The sequence below is a fragment of the Lutra lutra genome, chromosome X, assembly GCF_902655055.1.
Source record: "Lutra lutra chromosome X, mLutLut1.2, whole genome shotgun sequence".
Classification (NCBI taxonomy): Eukaryota; Metazoa; Chordata; class Mammalia; order Carnivora; family Mustelidae; genus Lutra; species Lutra lutra.
The window spans coordinates 67,766,649-67,789,745 of record NC_062296.1 but is presented as its reverse complement, the minus strand read 5'-3'; the positions used below and the strand labels follow the sequence as shown (position 1 = coordinate 67,789,745).

Below are 23,097 nucleotides of genomic sequence, written 5' to 3'. Positions count from 1 at the left end.
AAGTGTAGAGGGCTCCCTGTATGTTGACAATGACAGAGTTGCATGTCTATCAGTGGTGTTTTATATCTTTGAATCCTTGCTGTAGACCATTCTCAATACTTCTTTGCTAAGATTAATTCTCCCCTATTACCTTCACAGTTTTCTAGGATATCACAGGTAGTACACGATCTGATATAAAGAATCCTTCCTCCTACCCCTGACTTTACTTTTTGTCTTCAGTGTACTTTCAGGCTATGTTGATTGTCCCTGCTATTATTCCTTTGCAGTTCTGGCTTTTATCTCAGATCTTTTCCACCAACCATCACTAATTTATCTTGGTTATCAGTATGACTACATTTTCTGATTATTATACTTTGTTCTGGGAAAGGTACTCCCTAACCATCCCCCTGCCTAATCTGCCTGATCTGCTTTTATGTTATTCCTTGTTCAGAAATTAAGGTCCTTAGGGTGCCTGGATGGCTCAGTGGGTTAAAGCCTCTGCCTTCTGCTCACGTCATGATCTCAGGATCCTGGGATCGAGCCCCGCATCAGGCTCTCTGCTCAGCGGGGAGCCTGCTTCCTTCTCTCTCTCTGCCTGCCTCTCTGACTGCTTGTGATCTCTGTCTGTCAAATACATAAATAAAATCTTTAAAAAATAAAAAAAGAAATTAAGGCCCTCACCCTGGCATCCACACCCTCCACAGTGTGGCCCTGGTGCTCCTTGGTCTTTTCACACAGTGCTTGCCCTTCTTACCTTACACAGGATTCAAATTGTACTTCTTTAACAAGTAAACACTTTATTTCCCTATATTCTTGCACTGTAGTTCTTTGCCTGTCTGATGGAATAGATCCTTTTCTCCTTTTCTAACCCCCAAACACAATCTATTTGAGATCCAAGCATTCTTCAAGGCCATCTCAAGGCTGCCTTCTCCCCTTGAGCTTTTGTTTGAAACTCTTGCTGCCTTTTACCTCAATAGTTTGTTTACTTCTCTATTTTCTTTTACTGCTGTTTATGGTACTCTAAATCAGGGATGATGTCTTAGTCACATTAGTCAATATTTCTAGTACATAATATTTTTATGACCTCTGACTAACTTCTGCGGAGGCTTTGAGGCTGTGAGGTCACTGTTATACTGAAAACACATCTAATTCATCTTTTAACACTTAGGTCAAGCTCTTCTGATTCCCTGCAATATTCTGTTTACTGTGTTTACAATTCAGTGTCATTGCCAATTAGTAACATTTTAAAAGGCTTTAATGTAATTCACCCATTGATGTACTATGCTTTAGCTCTCTTTATTTTATCTGTATATTCTCTAATTTATATTTATTTTTATTGAAACTAGGCCACGGATATCTGTGACCCTAATCCAGTCCTGATGCTCATGCTTTGTGTCTACATGTATGAAAGGCTCCCTACATATCTCCCCAAAAAGGTGGTGCCCTTTCATTGTACTCTACATGACACTGTGCTGAGACAGGTAAGGACATATTTGGGGTCGAAATATGTGGAGTTAAACACTTCACAGGGGTTTTAGTTATTTCTTTTCTAACCCCCAATTTACAAAAGTATCACTATGATATAATTAAGCCTTAGCAATTTATACCAGCAATGTCCACAATAGCCAAACTATGAAATGAGCCCAGATGTCCATGACAGATGAACAGATAAAGAAGATGTGGTATATATATACAATGGAATACTACCCGGTCATCAAAAATAAAATGAAATCTTGCCATTGCAATGGTGTGGATGGAACTAGAGGTTTTTATCCTAAGCAAAATAAGTCAGTCAGAGAAAGACGATTATCATATGATTGCACTCATATGCGGGATTTAAGAAACAAAACAGAATCATAGGGGAAGAGAAGAAAAAATAAAATAAGATGTAATCAGAGAAAGGGAGACAAACATAAGAGACTCTTAATCATAGGAAGTAAACTGAGGGTTGCTGGAGGGGAGAGGGGTAGGGGTAGGCGGTAACTTGGTGATGGACATTAAGGAGGACATGTGATGTAATGGGCAATGGGTATTACATAAGACTGATGAATCCCTGAACTCTACCTCTGAAACTAATAATATATTATATGTTAAGTAATTGAATTTAAATGAAAAGAAAAAGAAAAAGAAAAAAAACACAGAAAAGGAGGGAGGCAGGCAGAAAATGAATGATGTTTTGATACTTCATTTTTGCACCTATAAAAATGTCATCTTGGGCACCTGGCTGGGTTAGTTGGAAAAGCATGTGACTCCTGATCGCAGGTGAGTTCAACCCCACCTTGGGTGTAGAGATTATTAAAAAAATAAATAAACTTAAAAAAAATGGTCTTAGCAAATGTTGCTTCTTCTAAAGAAGAAGGTTTAGCAGACTGAAAGGGACACTTTTTGCTTCATAGTAACCATCACCTGCAATGAAATGATGATTCCTTGATTCATTTGATGAATGGGGTTTGGGGAGCTGGATAATGAAGGGCACTTTGAAGGGCAAATTTTCTGACACTTGAGACCCATTTCATGTGCAAGGGGACTGACGCCATAAGGGCAAGCTTGTGTACTCAGCTTTCCTTAAGGGAGCAATTTACACATCCAGATAGATTTTATTCAGACAAGGATATAGAAAGGGAAATAAAAATGAAGGTGTTCCTGACCAGGGCCACCTGATTCCCAGTAAAGGTTATTATATATGCAAGAGGTGCTAAATGTGTAATGGCGGATTCCTTAATTTGCAGAAAAAAATAAAAATTGAAATTTGAAGTCCTGTGACAATAACAGATCTCTAGAAATAGGTCCATATTTATGAAGTGTCCTCTTTGAGAAGTATCTTGTCAAGGACCGTTAACCTCATTTTGTTTTTCAAGCTGTTTGTTTCATATTTACACTTGTGAAGTATCTTCTAGCATATACTTTTAAATAGCTTATGCTTATTTAATATTGTTCCTTCTAGGGGCACCTGGGTGGCTCAAAGGGTTAAGCCTCTGCTTTTGGCTCAGGTCATGGTCTCGGGGTCCTGGGATGGAGCCCTTCATTGGGCTCTCTGCTCGGCAGGGAGCCTGCTTCCCCCTCTCTCTGCATGCTTCTCTGCCTGCTTGTGCGCTCTCTCTGTGTCAAATAAATAAATAAAATTAAAAAAAAAAAAGATTGGAAGTTCCTTCTACTAGTTTCATAAAAACTTCAACTAAAGAAACAATCTCCTTGTTTCTTTCTGAGGACACTGTGGGCTGATAGAATCTTTTATCATACAAAAGTTACTTTATCTCTTTGGTCAGATCATGTTTATTCCTTTTCTTCAGGCTGTTTTATGTATTCCTCCTCATATTTAGTTGGGAGGGTATAATTTTATATGTTTGATGAAGAACTTGTCCATATTTGCTCTTCAGAAGATATGTCTTCATGATCTTTGATTTATAGTTGTAACCGCTGAGAAAATACAGAGCCTCTGTGATTATATGTGTGATGGTTGATAAGGATTCAGTTATAAATCAGGGAAACCACAAGTTCTTGTCTCAACATGTAAACGGCTCAGTTTAGGGTAAGAACAGCCTCTACTGATTTTTTGTTAGCATACATTGAGAAACGATTCCTTTTTAGGAGTTTTTTTTTTCTTTTTTACCAGGGAAAAAAAGATATAAACTTATTTAGAGGACTTTTTCAACAGTATTTACTCTGATAATTCCCTAAATGAAGTGATTCTCAAAGCCTGGAGCTGTAATTATATTGGAGAGGTCTTTTGACATCAAAATAAAATTTCTAACAAGTTAGAAATGTTTTGTTTAAGCCTGCAGAATCTAGGGGGAGTCTGAATTAGATTAAGCAGTGATTTATTACAGTTAGGTTTAATTCCAGATCTCTAATTCTGTCCATGTATTTGTATATCTTTATGCCGTTTAATTGCCATAATTTTTTAAAAGTAGTTAACAACACTAATGTTTAAATATAAATTATAATTATGTTAAAAATCAAATTAAAGCATATTAAAATGGAAATAGTTCTTTCCACATTTAGCGCTTTGCTAGAAATAATGTTCATGTTTTAAGATTATAGATGAGGGGTCCCTTGCTGGCTCAGTAGGTGGCACATCTGACTCTTGATGTCTGGGCCTTGAGTTGAAGCCCCACCTTGAGGATTGAGCCTGCCAACAAAGAAAAAAAGGAAAAAGAGATTATAGATGAAATTATACATATATAACTTGTATTTTTCTCAAATGTACTGTATGTCTTTTGACAGTAACAAAAATTAAATATAAATGCAAGAAAATGTCAGTTATAACAAGCTTTAATTTTAAATTTAATTTAAGAAAAATCACTGATTTGGAAATAGCTGAAAACATTTGGCATAGCCCCTATGCATCAACACCATAAATGACAGTGCTTAAGTTGTGGAATATCATTTTTACCAACCTTTTCATCACTCTAGAATAAAGAAGGATTTTAAGAAATGGCTACTAGAATTGAAACAGTATTTGTGCAACTATATGTCAGTAGTAGAAACATAGAATCCTGGAACTGGTAAAAATAGAGTGATCAGTGAAAAAAAAATGTAGAGTGTGTGATTTTCTGAGACATTTTTAAATGCAATTGAACTTTTCTTCTCCCTTTTTGAAATAGAATTTACACAAAAGCCCAGTAGTTAAAGACAACTACTGAATAGTGAAAGATAAGATATTCTTGCAAAAGGTGCACGGGGGGAATTGAGGCTCCAAAGCTTGCTTTCCTCCCCTTGAGGAGATTTCCTTTGTCCCCATTTACCACTTACCACCGAAACATGAAATCCTGGGTAGAATAATCTGACCACAATTGAGCCAGCCCAGTGCCTTTGTGTCATATGTAGGATATGACATAATGAGAATGAGTGGCTACCTTAAGATCTCAGGGCTGGTTAGGGAAGTTCCAGGACTACAAATCCATAACAGTTCACAGGGAATCCTCACGATTTTCTACATTTCCTTTCAGAAAACAGAAATTAGTTCTATGGAACTTAAAATTACTTGGTCTGTTCATTAATACTTCAAATTCATACATGTATACATAAATAAAAAATAACACACTGGGTTAGTTTTGCCCCCTTATATCTGATATGTATAAGTAGGTAAGCAGCACGAGAACCCCAGTTCCTTGGTGTAATCAAATACAGAAGAAACTCTTCAGCAGCAACATACTTGCCTTGGTAGTTACCAAAAATTCTCTTTGAAACATAAAACTAGTTAATTTAATTATATATTTATTAAAGATTTTTTTTTTTTAAATCTTAGCAGAGAGAGGGAGCACGTGTGAGCTGGGGGGAGGGGCAGATAGATGGGGAGAGGCAGAGAATCTTAAGCACACTCCATGCTGAGTGTGGAGCCTGACACAGGGCTTGATCTCACGATCCTAAGATCACAACCTGAGCCAGAACCTAGAGTTGAACACTTAACTGACTGAGCTACCCAGTTATTTAACCCTAGTTATTTAATCTTTAACAAATCTACCATTTTCTGTACAAATCACCATAATCACTATAAGTCACTATTATGACACACGGTGCTGTTAACTCTTCAGGTATCTGTGACTGTACTTCCTGGGCTGCGTAAATTGCATTCACCTTGTTGTCACTCTAATTTGGCCAATCATGCATTTCCCCCATGCCATCTTCCTCCTCTGAGTCAGTACTTTCCATGATAACCTGGAGTCTTTCCAGTGTGTTTGTTTTTTTGTTTTTTGTTTTTTTTTAATCCACATTATATTCTACATAAACACTTGGATATTCACAGTTTTCATGAAATGTTCTCTCTAAAAATGAAGTAACTTGTCCTCACATACCTTCCCTATCTTGGTGTCAGGAAGGGACAGCCAGCCCCTTTATTATATTACTGCTTCGAGTCAAGGCCACCTTCATTTTCAGCCTGGGCATCTGTTTTTAAATGTACACTCCTTATAATTCTTTCTACACTGAGCAGCCTGAATAATATTTTTGTAAATTGGATTATATAAATTCTCTGTTTAAAATTCTCTAAAGATTTTCCTTTGTAGTAAGAATAAAATCCAAGTTGCTAACTTTGGGTTTTAAATCTTTGATAATCAGGTGTTTTTACATCTGTCATTTGCTTGCTTGAAAGCTTGAAAACTCCTTCTCCTTGCCTATTCTGCTGAAATATATATATATATATATATATATATATGTTATCTTTAAATACAAAGTCTGCTTTCCTCCAGTTAGTGCATATTAGGAATATTTGCATGATTAAAATGTGTAATTTGCTTTGATGAAAATAAGTGCTAAATTATATATTTTTAAAATTCATGATCTTATGCATACTCTCTTCTTCAATATAGATTCTACTGAAGAATCCAAGCTTGAAAAGCTTAGTATATAATGCTGTAATTGTTGGAAAAGATGCGTCTGACTTCTCCCTTTCCCAAACAGGGAACATTGTGACAATATCTCCAAAGTAAGTGTTTTTTTTTTTTCTTTTATATTTTATTTCACTGAAAATATCAACCCTAGATATTTAATGTGTATTATAATTATAAAAGAGTGGCCTGGATTTGTTTTTAACTGGTATACATATAATGAAAAGATCATCACTCTGACATAGATAAATTATGTATATGTTGTTGAGATTCCTCACCAACTTTGTTAAAACAATTCTAGCGACATAAAACAGTTACTTATTACATATGCTTTTAATTTTAGTTTATTTTGCATGCATATGGCCCATAGAGATTAGACTATAAGTTGTTTGTTCATGTACCGTAGTTCGGTTTCCTATAGGAAACTTAAACCAGTGTGTGCTAAATTTACATCTGTCTCTCTATCTATATATCTGTTATATATATTTATATTACTTATCTATATTTTATATAGGTTGTATATATCATATATATAGCTAGTATATATCATTTTGTTTATATGTTATATATGGTTGTTTCTGAGCAATGTGCTCAAGGTAGAAAATTTAGAAACTATAGAAGTACAAAGAACAAAAAAAGTGAAAGACTGATAATCTTACCTCAAAGATACCCTCACTGTTGCCATTTTGCCTTATCCCTTCACTGTCATTGTGTTTATATGTGTGGATAGATGCATAGATAAATATAGGCATACACACACACACACACACACACACTCCCAGATTATAGTGATTTTCTTTAAAGTTTCATTTCTATCTGATTCTGTTTTCATGATACTTTTGTTTAATGTTTCTACTGCCATCCTACTTGCAAAAATAAAGTACAAATGAAACCGCTGGAGAATAGTCTTGAGAAATTAAACATGAGCATAACATATGACTCTTTCCAGATCAACAAATCCTATTAGATATATGATTGGTTTTAATGATGGGAAATATTCTTATTACAAAATCCTAGCATCCTTGTAATATTCTTATTACAAGGATGATAAGAGAACAGTCATGTTAATATCACAAAGGTACACAGATTTAATCACCACTAAAGGACTTCAGCCTACTTGAATTTTAGTCACTGCCTTTGCATTCAATTATTTTTCCCAGTGCAAAGTGACAGATTGTAACTGCTAAAGTTACCTCACCGGTTATCTTTTTGATTTTTAACCATACGTTAACTCAAGTTGCTTTTCACATTGTAATTATTATTACTTCTAGCATATCAAATACAGAAATAATTGCAAACAAAGGCCATTTTAATTGCATTTAAAGTACCAAGAAACCCAGATGTAACAGTGCCCTTGGCTTGTGTCATTAGCCTGTGTTTGTTTTCTTCAGTTACTGCTCCATGCTAAGGAGTATATAATTTATAAATTCTGGATATTCATGGTTGGTACTGCATCCAGATTGAACTGAGTGTGAGGAATACAATTCTCCACTCCCCTTTTTCTATATTATAAATTAAATGATTGGAATAAAACTCTTTGTAAAAACAACCCAACCATTTTCTAAGTTATACTTATTACATGTCTGTTATAAAACACAACTTTAGTAATACAGGTTCATTTGAACATTGTCACAGTCCCATTTTTCTTCCCGCAGGACTTCGATAATTGAGATCTGTTCTCTGCCTTTCAAAGAGGTTGATACAGTGAAAAGCATTTAGATTTCTCTCTTTTTTTTTATTCGTAAACCCAATAGCCTCTTCCAGTATTTCAAAGCTCTCATTAAGTGGAAATATTTCTTAACAACAATACTAAAACCGTGATATTTTAGCTTAAAATTACATTTCAGTTAACAAGATTAACATTTACCATTTTTATTATAAATGTGAAACCTCTACATTGTTGAAAATTTGTTACAGATAAGTATAAAGAAGAAGCAAAATCACCTAGAACTCCATCAGATAAACACAGTTAATTCATCAGTTCATTTCCTTCTAGTCTTTGTATATGCACAAGTATATTTATTATAGCATATGCCTAGTTAAATATTTACAAATTATATAATATTATATAATTTTATGTATTATCTATAAATATAGGATGTTTATATGTAAATATTGAAACAACTTAATGCTTATTAAACATTTGCTACGTACAAAATCTATATAACATGCAGTTTGTGTACCTTTTCATGTTTAATCATCCTAAGAGCCATATTAATGTCCTCATTTCCAAAAGAAAACATTGAGCAAAGACATTAAATCATTTGCCCAATTTTCCCTGCTATTAAATGGTCAAGTGCCAATTCACCACCAGCTAATCTAAATCCATTGGCTGGCACTTTTATTCAATTGACACCTGTACATATTGTGTGTGTGTGTGTGTGTGTGTGTGTGTGTATCACATGCATACAAACCCTTGGCATTCAATAAAATGTGGCTTTGAGGGGCACCTGGGTGGCTCAGTGGGTTAAGCCGCTGCCTTCGGCTCAGGTCATGATCTCAGAGTCCTGGGATCGAGCCCCGCATCGGGCTCTCTGCTCAGCAGGGAGCCTGCTTCCTCCTCTCTCTCTGCCTGCCTCTCTGCCTGCTTGTGATCTCTCTATCAAATAAATAAATAAAATCTTTTAAAAAAAAATGTGGCTTTGACTATTGGTGAACAATTCTGAAGATTCATGACATGTAATTGTATCAATTTTTGTTTCTCTAGGAGCTGGTTTGTGAGAATATTTCACTTGGGTAGACCCAATAGGCTACTTCCTATTAACTTCTCAGCAGGGTGCATTTTTTCCTCTTTTTTCACCATTGCACCACTTATGGTCTATATAAATATAGACATATTTATAAATAGTAGCTTCTTGAGGTTTTAATACATGCCAAATGAACATTAACCAGCCGTCTATTCATGTATCCCTACTCACACATTTAGTAATCATTGGTACATATATTGATATTTTGACCATGTACCTATATTCGTGTTTTCAACTTAGCTTTTTTTAATCAAAATTTAACTTATACATGTTTAACAAGTCAACTATGCAGAGGAGTTTAAAATGAAAAGGTGCTTGGGTGGCTCAGTGGGGTAAGCCTCTGCCTTTGGCTTGGGTCATTATCCCAGGATCCTGGGATCGAGCCCCGCATTGGGCTGTCTGCTCAACAGGGAGCCTGCTTCCCCGTCTCTCTCTGCCGGCCTCTCTGCCTACTTGTGATCTCTCTCTGTCAGATAAATAAATAAAATCTTCAAAAAAAAAATGAAAAGCAAGTCCCTCTTCCCTCAAATCTGTCTCTAGAAATCCACTTCATGAGCCACCTACTTCTCACTCCTTCATTTATGTCTCATTTTAGTTCTTCCAGTGTTTACCTCTAATATCGAAATAATCTATATTATCTTCGCCAGTATTTATGTTATGTCAACTTAAGAAATAATCTGCTGATGTATAGCTATAATATCTAATGATCTAGTTTACTTACTTCTCCAGATTTATTGCCCTCTCTCCAAAGATCGCTATTTTTATCTTCTACTAATTACTTTTCCAAGAGTGAAAATCTATTTTATAAATGTTTCTTATACCACCAGTATAAAACGTATCTTTTGACTCCTTTTTTAAGTTGAGAAAAATCAATAAATTCTAAAGAAGTGCATACACTCCTTGAAGTCTCTTTGCTTCAAGTATACCTTTTCTAGAGCACTTTGCCTTCTCCTCTTAATTGGATTGATTGCTTTCCAGACCAACTGAAGAGATATCAATATGGGACTTTTTTTTAAAGATTTTATTTATTGGCTTGAGAGAAAGAGAAGGAGATAGCATGAGCGGGGGAAGAAGCAGAGGGAGGGAAATAAGCAGACTCCCCACTGAGCAGAGAGCCTAATGTGGGGCTCAATCCCAGGATTCTGGGATCATGGCCTGAGCCAAAGGCAGACGCTTAACTCACTGAGGCACCCTGCCCCCTCAGTATTGGATATTTTTTATTTCTCTTTGGATATAAATTAATTCTCTTTCTCTTTCTTAATCTGCTTGCTGATTTACTTAAACATCCTTATGAACTATAATAAAAATATGAGAGGTAAATTTTCCAAGATTTTGCATTTTTAAGCATGTCTTTTTACTATCCTTACTTTTGATTTATGTTTTGCTTGGTTTATTATGCTAAGTTGAAAAGATTTTTCCTCATAACTCTTATAATTGTCCCCCTGCCTCTTAGTATTCAGTATTTGTGATAAGAAAGTCTATTATAATTCTGTTTTCTAAAACCTCTAGAAGTTTTTAGGATCTTCCATTGTATTTTTTTTTCCCCATTGTGTTCTGATACTGTTCTAGACTGTGCATCAAGGAAGGTCTTTTTTTATTCACCATCTGGGTACACAGTGAGTCCTTTAGCTATGAAGTTATTTTTCATAAGCCCTGGAAAGCTCTCATAAATTATTTCTTTCATAATTCTCTCCCCTTCATTTTCTCATTTTTCCTTTTCCAACTTGTAGTTGTTGGATATTGAGCCTGTTCATTATATCATTCATGTATCCTATATTATCACTAGTATTTTTTATATCATTGTTTTTTTCCTCTTTCTATCAACAAGCCTTCTTTTTCAAGTGTTTCCATTAGGGGAGAAAAGCCAAGAGAGGGACATAAAATGAGAATCTCCTATATATGTATATTTGTAAGAGTACTTAGATTTGTATTGTGTATGTCTTTTCATAGCATCCTGTTCTTAAATTGGGGTTATCTTCATAAATGTTTCTGACATTTTTTTACTCACCTCTTACCTAAATATTTTAATTTTTTTAGGTCATTTTTTTTTCTTTTAGGTCAATTTTTAATGTTTATTTTGTTTTCAGTGTTTCATGTTTAAGGATTTACTCTAATGCCTTGCGGTATTTATTAATTCATATGTAATAACATGGCAACAGAATACTATATTGTTTTTCTGTGGATACACACAAACCTCTACCTTAGGGTGAAAAACATTTTAGGCCCAGTTGCCCAGCATCGTGCACTGGCCTTGAAGACAGTGAAGTTGTCTGAACCCCATCTTGCCCTCCATGCAAGTGGGCATTTCTAGAAATGCTCTGTCCAGGAGTCTACAGGCCCACTTCTTTTCCTTTACTAACCTCTGTTCAGATGCTCATTGATAGCTTCTTCTAACTAGCAGCCTTTTAAAAAATCTTTCTTATAATTTTAATGGGATTTCTCTTACGTGATAAACCTGAACTTCAGCAGCCATTGTGGTCTAGAACCCTACCGTTATGTCATTTAACAATTAAATGCTGGACTTTGATACTGTCATGTACAGATTCTATGATCCAACCTCATTTTTCTTATTTAGAAAACGAGGGTTGGACACCTGGGTGGCTCAGTTGGTTAAGCATCCGACTCTTGGTTTTGTCTCAGATCATGATCTCAGGGTTGTGAGATTAAGGCTTATGTCTGTCTCCCTTCTCAGCGTGGAGTCTGCTTGTCCCTTTCCCTCTGCTCCTCCTCCTTTCAATCTCTTTCTCTCTCATAAATAAGAAATAAAAAAAGAAAATGAGGATTGAAATATGTACGCAGAGTTTTGTCAGTAATAAATGTAATGAAATAGGAAAACACTTAATACCGTAACTGGAACATATAGGAAGTAAAAAGTATTTGCACCCCCCCATCCCAATTCGAAGTGCTGGTGATTCATAGATGAAAATATATTAACACTACCCACCAGTGTTTGCAGTCTAGCAGAGTGTCCTACAAACAAATCCGCAATGAGGATATAATTTGGTAATTGTTTTATTTGTGTTGTATGTATAGAACTAGAGTAAAATGGAAAAAAAGCACTTAAATATTCTTGTGGTAACCATGGATGTGTTTCCAGAAGAGATAATGCTTAATTCTCAACATATGGAAAACAATTATTTCCTTTTCTAGATGTATTTTATTTTGTAGGCTTGAATACTATTATTTGATGGTTCTCTAAGCATCTTTTTAGCTAGGCTAAGTAATCTCATAGTCTTTTGTTTTTATAAATAAGAGTTCATAAAATGTTTTGTTTTCTTAAAAAAAAACAGCAGCATTATCATTATCAGATATTATATAATTATCTATGTGTACCACATCCTTAAAGTCTGTCTAAATCATGATTAATAATGGCTCTTTCTGGCAGATGTGGATTTAAATTCCAAGATGTATCATTTATGTAGGTAGGATTAAACAGCTATATCAATATGTAAACAAACATGTTTACTTTCACATCTAATTTGATGCTTAAATTTAGCTACAACCATAGAGTTACTGCATAAAAGTTAAAGTATACTTTTGGAAGAACATTCTCTTTCTTTTTTTTATCATTATTCTCATTGAGCCATATGGGCACTGACATTGACTGATATGTTATAAATTACTTTCCATCTTTTCCAAAAGCCAAGTTGAAGTACCTTACAAGAGACATGTAATATCAAGATTTTCTTTTTTTTACTGAGAGGGAGGCAATTGACACAAAAAGAAAATAAAAGGAAGAAAATTAAGATGAAGCCTATAATTATACACATTTTTAGAGACCTAAGACATTTACCTAAGTGGACCACCCATTTGATTCTGAACTTTCTAACATATTCAAGAAGGAATCCCTGTCATTTACATGCCTCAATGTAACTACAGAATTTCAAAAGGAACATCTATACTCAAGAGAGGCTCAAATCTTCATGATCCTAAAACCAGCCATTGATCTCATAAAAAGGATATTTTATTTTAAATTGTGTTTCATAGGATTTAAGTATAGGTCTATACATTCATTTATTAAGTGCATGTTATTTAGATTGTGGTCATTCTCAAAGACCTTTTTTTTAAAATTCTTTAGTGTTTTGTTTTATTTTTTAATTTATTTTTATTTATTTTCAGCGTAACAGTATTCATTGTTTTTGCACCACACCCAGTGCTCCATGCAATCCATGCCCTCCCTAATACCCACCACCTGGTTCCCCCAACCTCCCAGCCCTCGCCCCTTCAAAACCCTCAGATTGTTTTCTCATAGACCTTTTTAAAATCAGCTTTCGGGGAGATCCAAACTGTTAGCAAGTCCTATTGATTTTACCAAATGTATCTTAAATTTGACATCTTTTCTTTTTACCACCTATTCCACATCAAGTTTAATGTACCATTGTCTTTAAACCACACTGCCACAATAGACTACTAAAAGGTTTCTCTGCAGTCCATCCTCTATCTTAGAAAGGGAACAATTTCTTTAAAATGCAGATGTGTTTATATTGGGGTACCTGGGTGTCTCAGTCAGTTAAGCGGTTGCCTTTGGCTCAGATCATGATCCCGGGATCCTGGGATGGACCACATCAGCATCGGTGATTGGTGGGGAGCCTTTTCTCTCTCTCTACCTGTTTGCCTGCCACTCCCCCACCTTGTACACACACTCTCTCTCTCTCTCTCACTATCTCTTTCTCTATGTCAGGTAAATTAATAAAATCTTTTAAAAAATTTGCTTATATCACTCCTCTGTGATAAATAAAATATTCCCATAGCTTCCCATTACCATTAAGATAAAGGATGAATATCTCAACATGTAGCCTTTCATAGGTGGCTTTTGGATGTATTGGATCACTAACACTCTTGCTCTCTAAGCTTCAGCACCACTGGCCTTTGGTAAGTTCTTTAAACACTTAATTCTTCCTACCAGAGGCCTTGGATACTTCTTTCCTCCCCTGCTCATTCTGGCTAACTCGTTCTCTTCCTTCATATCCCACCCCCTGACCCTTCAGACTATACCACACTCCGTGTAATATGTTCTCATGCCATTTCCTAGCAGATACATAATTCGTAAGTTCCACAGTTATTTTGTGATGACATAATTAATGTTTGCCACACCCTGTAGAACGTAAGATCCAGGAGGTCAGGTATACTGTGGGTTTTTTTCTAATTACGCTATCCCCTAATTTATTTATTTATTTATTTAAGATTTTATTTACTTGGTAGGTAGAGAGACAAGCAGAGAGAGAGAGAGAAAAAAGCAGGCTCTCCACTGAGCAGAGAGCCTGATGCGGGGCTCCATCGCAGGACTCTGAGTTCATGACCTGAGCTGAAGGCAGAGGCTTTAACCCACTGTCCCACCCAGGCGCCCTCTATCCCCAAATTTAAAACAGTCCCTGGAACATTATACGTTCTCTAAATATCAATTGAATGAATGAATGATTGAATGAATGGCTTGATCTAATGATGAATTTTAGAATATCTAGAAAAATCTTAAGTCACTTACAGGTATCCTAACACAGAGTTTGAGCCTGTATACCCTGAAAAAGATCTCAAGGTCAAATATTCTTTGTTCTTAATTAAATTCAAGTCTATGAGCTTTTCATAATGACCAACAAAATATCCCTTTGCAAACTGAGGAGATTAGTGATGACATATCTGAGTAAAAATCATCCCCATTCCTGGTACCTGGGAGTTGTACTTTTCCCTAAAAAGCAATTTTGCGAATATTTCCTTAATTCACTTTACTTTTTGCTGCTCCATAGACTTACCCATTCAACATTAATTCCACAAGGATTTGGGGGAAGTTAAGTCAAAGTTGGACACTGAGAGAATCTATTCCCATCTCCATTTCCAAACACAGGCATCCTAAGAGAAGGCAGTAGGTGGTAGTTTGCACTAAGGACTAACTGTGGTTAACTATGCTAAAAGCCAGAGCAAAAGCAAAGGTAAAATTTCCCCATGATTTTTCACCCACAGCTGTGTCAAGGCAAGGCAAGGCTGAAAGATTTAGCCAGTTAAGAAACACTGAGCCCATTTTTTTTTTTATTCGAGGACGGTATTACTTAATAAACAGTGAAAACAGAAGTTTTCGAAAGGGCCTGATCCCTATGTCCCTTGCGCAGGCTAATACCGCAACCAAAGAGCTTTTGTTGATGAATGCATTATGCCTGGTAAGACAGTGTGTTGCTGAAGCCAATGTCGTGCTACAGCTAAGCAGTTTTATAGCCTGTAACTCTCCCTTGAAGGGAGAGAACGTAGGAGATAAGGAGAAACTGTTGATACCCTCCCAGGGCAGGTAGGGAGGCGAGTGAGAAAGGTTCTTGTAGTAGCTCTTCATGTGCCTCTGTGCTCGTCTGTTAGGGGAGGATCACGAGCTTTCTGCCAGGACAGGTAAGTCTTGTCTCTGTGGCCTATGTATGGCATGCCAAGTTGCCAGGATGCCATGGTGTAGACATTCCCCGACAAATGGGTGGGTGAAATTTCCTCCAAGTCCATAGACCTCTTACCATTTTACTGTGTTTTAGACTAGAAAGTTGACATTTAATAGAGATGGATGTGGCTTTCTGTTTTCCTTCTTTTATTTATGTGTTTCTCTCAAAAATCCCATTACTTATTATACCATTATTTTGATTCCAGATTTAAATTTTACTTTCAACCGTAGCTTTAAGTATTTTTTGAATTCTTAGTCTTGCTCATTTTTTTCTCCATGTGACAAACACAAAACAAAATCCAAAAACCAGTGATGTGATGAAGAGTTCATCTAAACAGTAGCACAGAATGTCCTATGAATTTCACACAAAAATACCCACATGATTTCCTGCAGCGAACTGGAAATCCATTACTTGGTAAATTATATGTACATTTGAACGGAACTGTAGGTTTTACAGATTGGATCAAGATGTTTTAACTGATAACAATAACTGGATGGGACGCTTGCTGAAATTTGCAGAGGCCTTCAATTTTATTGTAGAAGTGAGTATATTGCAGAGTGGAGGCCCTGGGCTGTGATCTACACTGAAGAGTTAACTGTTGTGTCTTTTTCAGTAAGCTACTTCCTCTTTTCTCTTTTACTAAATAGAAACCAAATTAATATCACTCTGAAATTTACCAGTCGCTTCCTTCGTCCTGCTGAAGCTTCACTACTACTAATCTCAAAACCCAAGTACGCAATAGGAGGCACTACGATGACTTTTGCTCTTAAGGGTGAAGTCCTCAATTTTAAAGCCATTGTAAGTAGATTTTACCTATGTTGTGTGTCTCATTCTCTTCTCAGGCCTTGGAATGTCCCAAGCACAGCTGTTCCTCCAAGTGTTCTCTCTGTATCGCTCCTGTTGTTTGAGATTCTGTGTACAGACACATGTGCCCATAATTACATTTGTACAGTTCTTGCCTTCTGCGTCTCTCATATTCTTGCTCTGATACTCTCTGTAGAATTAATTCTTCAATTTTATAAGAGAATTTGCTTGTATTGAGTGTTCCTTTAAAGTCAGATTTTTAGGATTATATTTGTTGTTTTCATAATGGAGTCATTCACTATACACATAGCAATTTACATTCCCCTCTGCTGTGGAGATTTGTGGTGTAAGGTAAAACAGTCCCTGGGCTTCTGTCTATGTTTTTGTTTGAATTTAGGGTTGGTGGTTTATGTAGCAAAGAAAATGTTTCTCTTTTCTGATAGGAATATTCATCAGTGTATCTTGAGTTTCCTGTGGATCCAATCCATTCATTCTATAAAGATAATGCTAAGACTGGCATTTACTGAGAGGTGATAACATTCCAGATAGAATTCTGTTTATATCTCAAAAGATGGGGAAAAGGATTTTTAACTCTCTATAAAATGGTTGTGCTATTGCTATCATTGACTTTTTGTAGCTGTTATCTTGTCTAAATATTATACCATGGATGTATGGTAAAGAAGAAGTAAACTTGTTATGTCACCAGATTTCCACATGGATTATAAAGAATTTGTGGTGTATAGTGGCATGAATAGGAAATAAGGAGATTGACTCCAGTAATGGCCAGTTGTATGAGGAGAGCATTAAGTTGCTCATATGGACAGACTGGTTTACAAGGTACAGACACCTAGAACAGGAAGCAGACATGTGATAATCATGGAGATGTGTGTCGTGATCTTCAGATTTCCTCTTGAATAATAAATTCTTACACTTCCCAGTCCTCTCTCAGGAATTCTCCAAAATGAAACATTGCTTTACCATATGTATCTCTAGACATGGATGATTTTAGTTTGCCATTTACATGGTTCTGGGGCAAAAAAGCTGACACCTCAAGCTCATGCAGTCTGTTTACTTTTCCATCTGGCTGCTCATGGTTTTAGTGTCCAGTGGGCTGGATAATAATAGAGAAATAGAAAAAGATAATAACATGACCAGTCTAAAAATGTAGAATTCCTAGAATCTTATTTTCCATGAAAGTCCTTCAGGTAATTCAAAATTTTAATTTTATATTTGTGCTTTTATTACAATACAAATAATGTCAGTGTAGCCACCACATTATAAACCCAGGCATGCCACACTCGTGCACAGATATTTATGCACTCACAGAGGTATGCAATCGCAAATACATATACCCTGCTTCTTCCTTATGTCATATGTATTAGGTATAGGTTAGGTATAGGTATAGGTAATTAATTTTCAAATGTGAAATCATGCTCAGTCATTAACAAAACCCATTTTAGGGCAATCAACTTAAGAGACACTGTTGTGACAAATAATTCAGTGATGTGGTAAAATCTATTTCTGTCCTTCCCACCCAGATTTTTACAGTACAATATCTGTGGGACAAGGGGAATTACATGAATTAATATCACTGTAATATTTCAGTGTACTGTTTATTAGGTACTTTAAGTTTATAATAATTCAGGTTATTCTTTTTCATCACTTATATATAGAATTATTGTTATTTTTTTACTTTAGGAAATTATACGTTGTAAATCTCCATGTTACAAATGGAAAGAAATTAATGTGAATGTTAAAAATCCCTTCCATACTGCTGGGGACTTCAGGTATGTTAATATAACATTTTCATATAATTTGTTTGCGATTAGTCGTATCCAGTCTTAAGGTGAATACTTTTTTTCCAACATGAACCTTCTTGAGGAGAAGTTTTAAGTGTTTATATTACAATAAATTTATGAACATTATAGATAAAACAGAACAAATAATTAAGAGAAATCAATTTTTCTTAAAATGCTATTTGATCTATTTAAAGCTAAGACTGATACTAAATTTATGAATTTTGTCTATGAGCTTTCTGTATGTTGAGATATACTAATATTTTAATTTTTAAAAATATATAATTAATAGACTTTTTTTACTTCTAATTTTATTCCATCTGTTAATTTCTGAAAGTGAAATATCAATTCAAGCAGAACATGCATTTTAACTTAAGGCATCATGATTAATTAAAACTATACATTAACCATGCATTTTTGCATCTTGAGGTTTAACAACAACAGCAACACAGATTTGAGATGAAAATAAAATGCTGAAGTATTATTTAAGGTCACAATAAACAAGTGTCTTTATAAACTTATGTTTTGAGGGACAAAATGGTTAGTGACACCCATGTACTGCTTCAATTATACACTGTCTCCATCAGCTTTAGAGAGCAGATCCTCACAACAATACTTGTGTTGACACTAGAAGCTGTATGTATGCTTATTATTTTAGTATTTGATAATATCCAGTTTTTAAAATCACTGTATTCCCAGCCGTTTGGTAGTCTCCTCTTAATAATCACTTATTATTGACAAAACAAAATTTTTTGTCAAAATAGCTATTGGTGAATTTATGGTTCCTATGTTCATGTGAGGGAGAGTTTTATTTACTAAAGTTCCATTAAAATGTTCTATCAGAACGCAAGGAACAATAAAAAAAAAAGTCAGAATATGTAGCTTTAATCCAGTATTAAACTATGCCCTTAAATGAACCAAATGACTGACTCCAATCCGAGGAATTCAAGATCAAACATAATCAGTCTTACATTCTAGTGGTAAAGTTGAAAGGAAATATCAAAGTTCCAGGAATTGGTTGGCTATTATAGTTGCATGTCTTTCAAGAAATTGTAGCATTTTATTGTTACTTTATGGTTTATCTCAGATTGAATTAAAATTCAGTCAGGGGTGTTAGAAGACAAGGCTCCTTCCTCCTTTGTCTGAATGTGGCCCTCAATCTTAGGCAATGGGCATATAAACTCAAAATTTTAAAACCAATTACAAAATTTGTAATTGTAAAAATCAATATTTTACAATAGGCATGTATTTTAAAATTTTAAAATAGAAAAGAGGAAATTTGATTGCCAATTCTTCTGGAGACTTTTTGTATGTTATAAATACCATACCAGTAAGTGAACTAGCTTTTAATGTTACACTTAAAAAATGACAAGGATTTAATTATTAACAATCTAGTATAAAACATACTTTACAATAAAACAAAATTTCCTATAGATTTTCCCCCAAATTATATGCAGTGCAGTGACCAGATTTGGTCACTTTTTAATCAAAATTTAATACTGCTTTTAACAAAAATGGCAAACCAACCTAGATTTAACAGAGACAGGATTTGCCCACATGCCTCTATCTACCAAATTAGTAGTTCTCAAGTTCCTCTTTTGCAGAATGCAACTATTTCTTGCTATATAATTTTTATATGTTATAAGATTTGATTTTCTAGTATTTTGTTGAAGATTTTGCATTTATAATCATAAGGTTTGATGGTGTAATTCCCTTTTCTAGTGACAACTTTGTTTTTTTTTTTGTGTGTGTGTCATTAATAGTAGCCTCCGACAATGATTTGGAACTGATCCCTTCTATTCTATTTTTTTGGAAGAGTTTATGAAGTACTGGTATTCTTTTAATCTTCAGTAGAATTCACAACTAAAGCCATCTGGGTCTGAGCTTTGTTTCATGGGAAGTTTATTTCATTACTAGTTCTCTATTTGTTATAGGCCTAATCAGGTATTCTGTTTCTTCTTAAGTCACTTTTGATAGTTTATGCAATTCTAGAAATTTGTACATTTCCTCCAAATTACCTGATGTGTTGGCACCGACGTTTTCATAATACTCATAACTCTTTTTTTTTTCCTGGAAAGTCAATAGTGATGGCCCTTCCTCCATCCCTTATTTTAATAATTTGATCCTCTTTTCTTTATTCTTGATCAGTCTAGGTAGTCATTTATCAATGTTACTGATATTTCCAAAGATCACTTTTTCTGGTCTTCTTGATATTCTCTATTGATTATTGAGGTAGGATTGACATATTTAAAAAACTGCACATTTAATGTATACAATTTGATGAGTTTGGGCATATGCATGCAACTTATAATACTATCACCACAATTAAGGTAGTAAACATATCTGACACTTCCAAAAGTTTTCTTGTGTTACTTTTTTCTTTTTTTTTTTGGTGGTAAGAGTGCTTTACATGAGACTTACCCTCTTAACAGATGTTTAAGCACACAGTAGCATATTGTTAACCCTCTTGTATATCACATCTGTAGGACTTATTTATCTTGCATAACTGAAACTTTATATAACAACTCTCCATTTCATCCTATAACCACTTTCTAGCAACCACTATTCTATTCTCTGCTTTTTGAGTTTGACTATTTTAGATAGCTCATATAAATGGGATCATATAGTATTTGTTCTTCTGAGACTGGCTTATTTCACTTAGCATAATGTCCCCAAGTTTTGAATATGTTGTCACATATTATAGGATTTCCTTCTTTTTTAAAGCTGACTAGTAATATATTCACACACTACATTTGTTTCACTCATTGATCTGTCGATGGACATTTGGGTTCTTTGGATTGTTTTCATATCTTGGCTCTTGTGAACAATGCTGAAATGACCGTGAGAGTAAAGATACCTTTTTGAGATCTGGATTTCAATTTCATTGGATAAAAACCGCAAGTGGAAGTGCTGGACCACATGATAATTCTAGTTTTAATTTTTTGAGGAACCTCCCTACTGTTTTCCATAGTAGCTACACCATTTTACATTCCTACCCATTCCCACCAACCACGTGCCAGTGTCCCCTTTCTCTAGATAATCACAACATTATTATCTCTTGTCTGGATGGTTGGTATTTTTTGTTTTGTTTTGTTTTTAATAATAGCCATTCTGGCAGTTATGAGGTGACATCTCACCCTGATTTTGAAAGGCATTTACCTGATGAGTATGGATGTTCAACATGTTTCCATATACATGTTGGCCATCTATATGTCTTTTTTGGAAAAATGTCTGTTCATATCCTCTGGTCATTTTTTAATTGGATCTTTTATGGATTGTTTTTTGTTTTTTTTTTGTTTGTTTTCACTTTTAAGTTATATGAATTTTTTATAGATTTTGGATATTAATCCTTTATCTGTTATATGATTTGCAAATATTTTCTCCCATTTGGTAGGTTGCCTTTTCATTTTTATGTTACTCTTATATAGCTCTATTCCAGTTCCCCCTTTTTTGTGGTATTTTTGTCAGACATATTGTATCAATGATGTTACAATAATCGGTAATGGTACTAACATTTTTGGGTATTTCTTTTTTTCATTTTGTGTAATTTTTGTGATCTTAAGAAAGATGAGAGAAGAAAGGACAATGTACTAGTTCGTTAGGGTTCCCATAACAAAATACCAGAGACCCAGTTCTTATTTTTCCACATTTCTGGAGGCTAGACATGCAAGATCAAGGTGTTGGCAGATTGGGTTTCTTCTGAGGCCTCTCTCCGTGGCTTGCAGATGGCCACATTCTTGCTGTGCCCTCACATCTCTTCTCTGATGTGCATGGCCCTGGAGTCTCTTGTGTGTCCATATTTCCTCTTGTAAGCACACCAGTCAGAATGAATTAGTGCCCACTCTAATGGCTACATTTTAGCCTAGTGTCCTTTTTAAAGGCCCTGTTTCCAAAGGCAATCACACTGTGAGAATATTAGAGGTTATGGCTTTAACATATGAAATTTGAGGGAGGACACAATTCAGCCCATAACAGAAAGTGCACGTTGATAATTTTTATTACATTGGCCTTGTTATTTATCATTTCTGGTTTATTTGTTTCTATGGATTCACGTTATCTTCTGGAATAACTTCCATGGTTCAGTCGAGCTTCACTCTCAGCCACCTCAGTTATTAAACAATTTTTCTTTTATTTTCTCTCTGTCTTCTCCTTCCAGTGAGTTATTACACATGTGTTGGTGCATTTAATGGTGCACCATATATGTATGAAACTCTATTTATTTATCTTTATTTTATTTTCTCTCTGTTCTTCAGATGGCATTATCTCTATCTTTAGTTTTTAAATTTTTTTTCTGCCATTTCAAATCTACTGTTGATTCCCCCCTAGTGATGATTATTTTTCTATTTGTTTTTGTAGTTTCTAACTCCAGAATTTTTATTTTGTTCTTTTTAAAATTTCAGTCTCTTTTTTGATACTCTCTATTTGATATTACATTGTCATCATACCTCCCTTGACTTCTTTAGTCATACTTTCCTTAGTTTTTGAAGGCATTGATAACAGCAATTTGGAATTAGTATTCTGTTAAATCTGATAACTGGTCACTTCAACATGCAGTTTCTGTTGCCCACTTCTTTTCATGTTTCATCATTTTTAAGGTTGAAAACTAGGCATTTTAGAATAAATATTGTATCAGCTGAATACTGGTTCCATTTCCCACAATGTCATTAATGGTGTTGGTTAATTTTTTCACTGACTGGCTAGCTTATTTTAGTGATATCTACCTCCTTCCCACAAAAGACTCCACACACAAAGTGTGAAGCCTCTGGTGTTACTTCTCACAGGACAGAGCTGTGGGCATTCCCACAGTCAATCTGGGATGCCAGTGGCTTTGGTAGGATTCCTTTTGACCATATCTTTCCACGTCCACACCCAGATACTAGATTCTGCTGATTCCAGTTCTTCAGGAGGCATAAATTGCTCCTCAGACCAATTCAGTCAAATATAGGCTCCTTTGAAGTAATAGTTCCTTAGGTCAATGTTTAAGATTTATTCTGTCCCCACAAGGGAGCCTCCTAGTTGTCCCTTTCCCCTGTGA

The 23,097-nt window shown here is 35.0% G+C and overlaps 1 protein-coding gene across 1 annotated transcript in view; it reads left to right on the top strand.

Moving 5' to 3' along the window:
* The window catches only part of CFAP47 (cilia and flagella associated protein 47), a 544,336-nt gene that overhangs the window by 258,228 nt on the left and 263,011 nt on the right, over positions 1–23,097 (top strand). The window contains exons 38-41 of the mRNA XM_047716464.1: positions 1,326–1,460; positions 6,288–6,403; positions 16,110–16,260; positions 17,965–18,053. Of these exons, the coding sequence (XP_047572420.1) occupies positions 1,326–1,460; positions 6,288–6,403; positions 16,110–16,260; positions 17,965–18,053 (491 nt within the window). The remainder of the gene's footprint in view (positions 1–1,325; positions 1,461–6,287; positions 6,404–16,109; positions 16,261–17,964; positions 18,054–23,097) is intronic.